We start from the raw sequence: 260 nt of genomic DNA, 5'->3' as shown, positions 1-260 counted from the left end.
GAGATTTTAAACAAGAGCATAACTAGGAAATCATAATTTCAGCAATACTTTGAAGTGTTGGGTCTCAGGAATGACAGTGACCAAGCAGCTGTTCGCGATGCCTTCCTGAAACTGGCAAAAAAATATCACCCTGATGGTGGCTATGCAACTGCAAATGCTGTAAAATTCCAGCAGGTAAGTTATGGCATTCAACCAATGCTCCATTTTTATGTATATGTAAGTTCAGGAAATTAAAATGCCAAGGAGTTAATTAGATTGGT

General features: G+C 38.1%; 1 protein-coding gene across 1 annotated transcript in view; it reads left to right on the top strand.

The window, feature by feature from the left end:
- Positions 1 to 42: 42 nt before the first annotated feature.
- LOC119586211 (dnaJ homolog subfamily C member 28-like) overlaps positions 43 to 260 on the top strand; it is a gene marked incomplete at its 5' end in the record, with an annotated part of 4,515 nt that continues 4,297 nt past the window's right edge. Inside the window, 1 exon segment of the mRNA XM_037934913.1 lies at positions 43 to 174. Within this exon segment, the coding sequence (XP_037790841.1) occupies positions 43 to 174 (132 nt within the window).

Source organism: Penaeus monodon, chromosome 21, assembly GCF_015228065.2.
Source record: "Penaeus monodon isolate SGIC_2016 chromosome 21, NSTDA_Pmon_1, whole genome shotgun sequence".
Taxonomy (NCBI): Eukaryota; Metazoa; Arthropoda; class Malacostraca; order Decapoda; family Penaeidae; genus Penaeus; species Penaeus monodon.
Note: the sequence above shows the minus strand (reverse complement) of the source record. Positions and strands in the feature narration are given on the sequence as shown.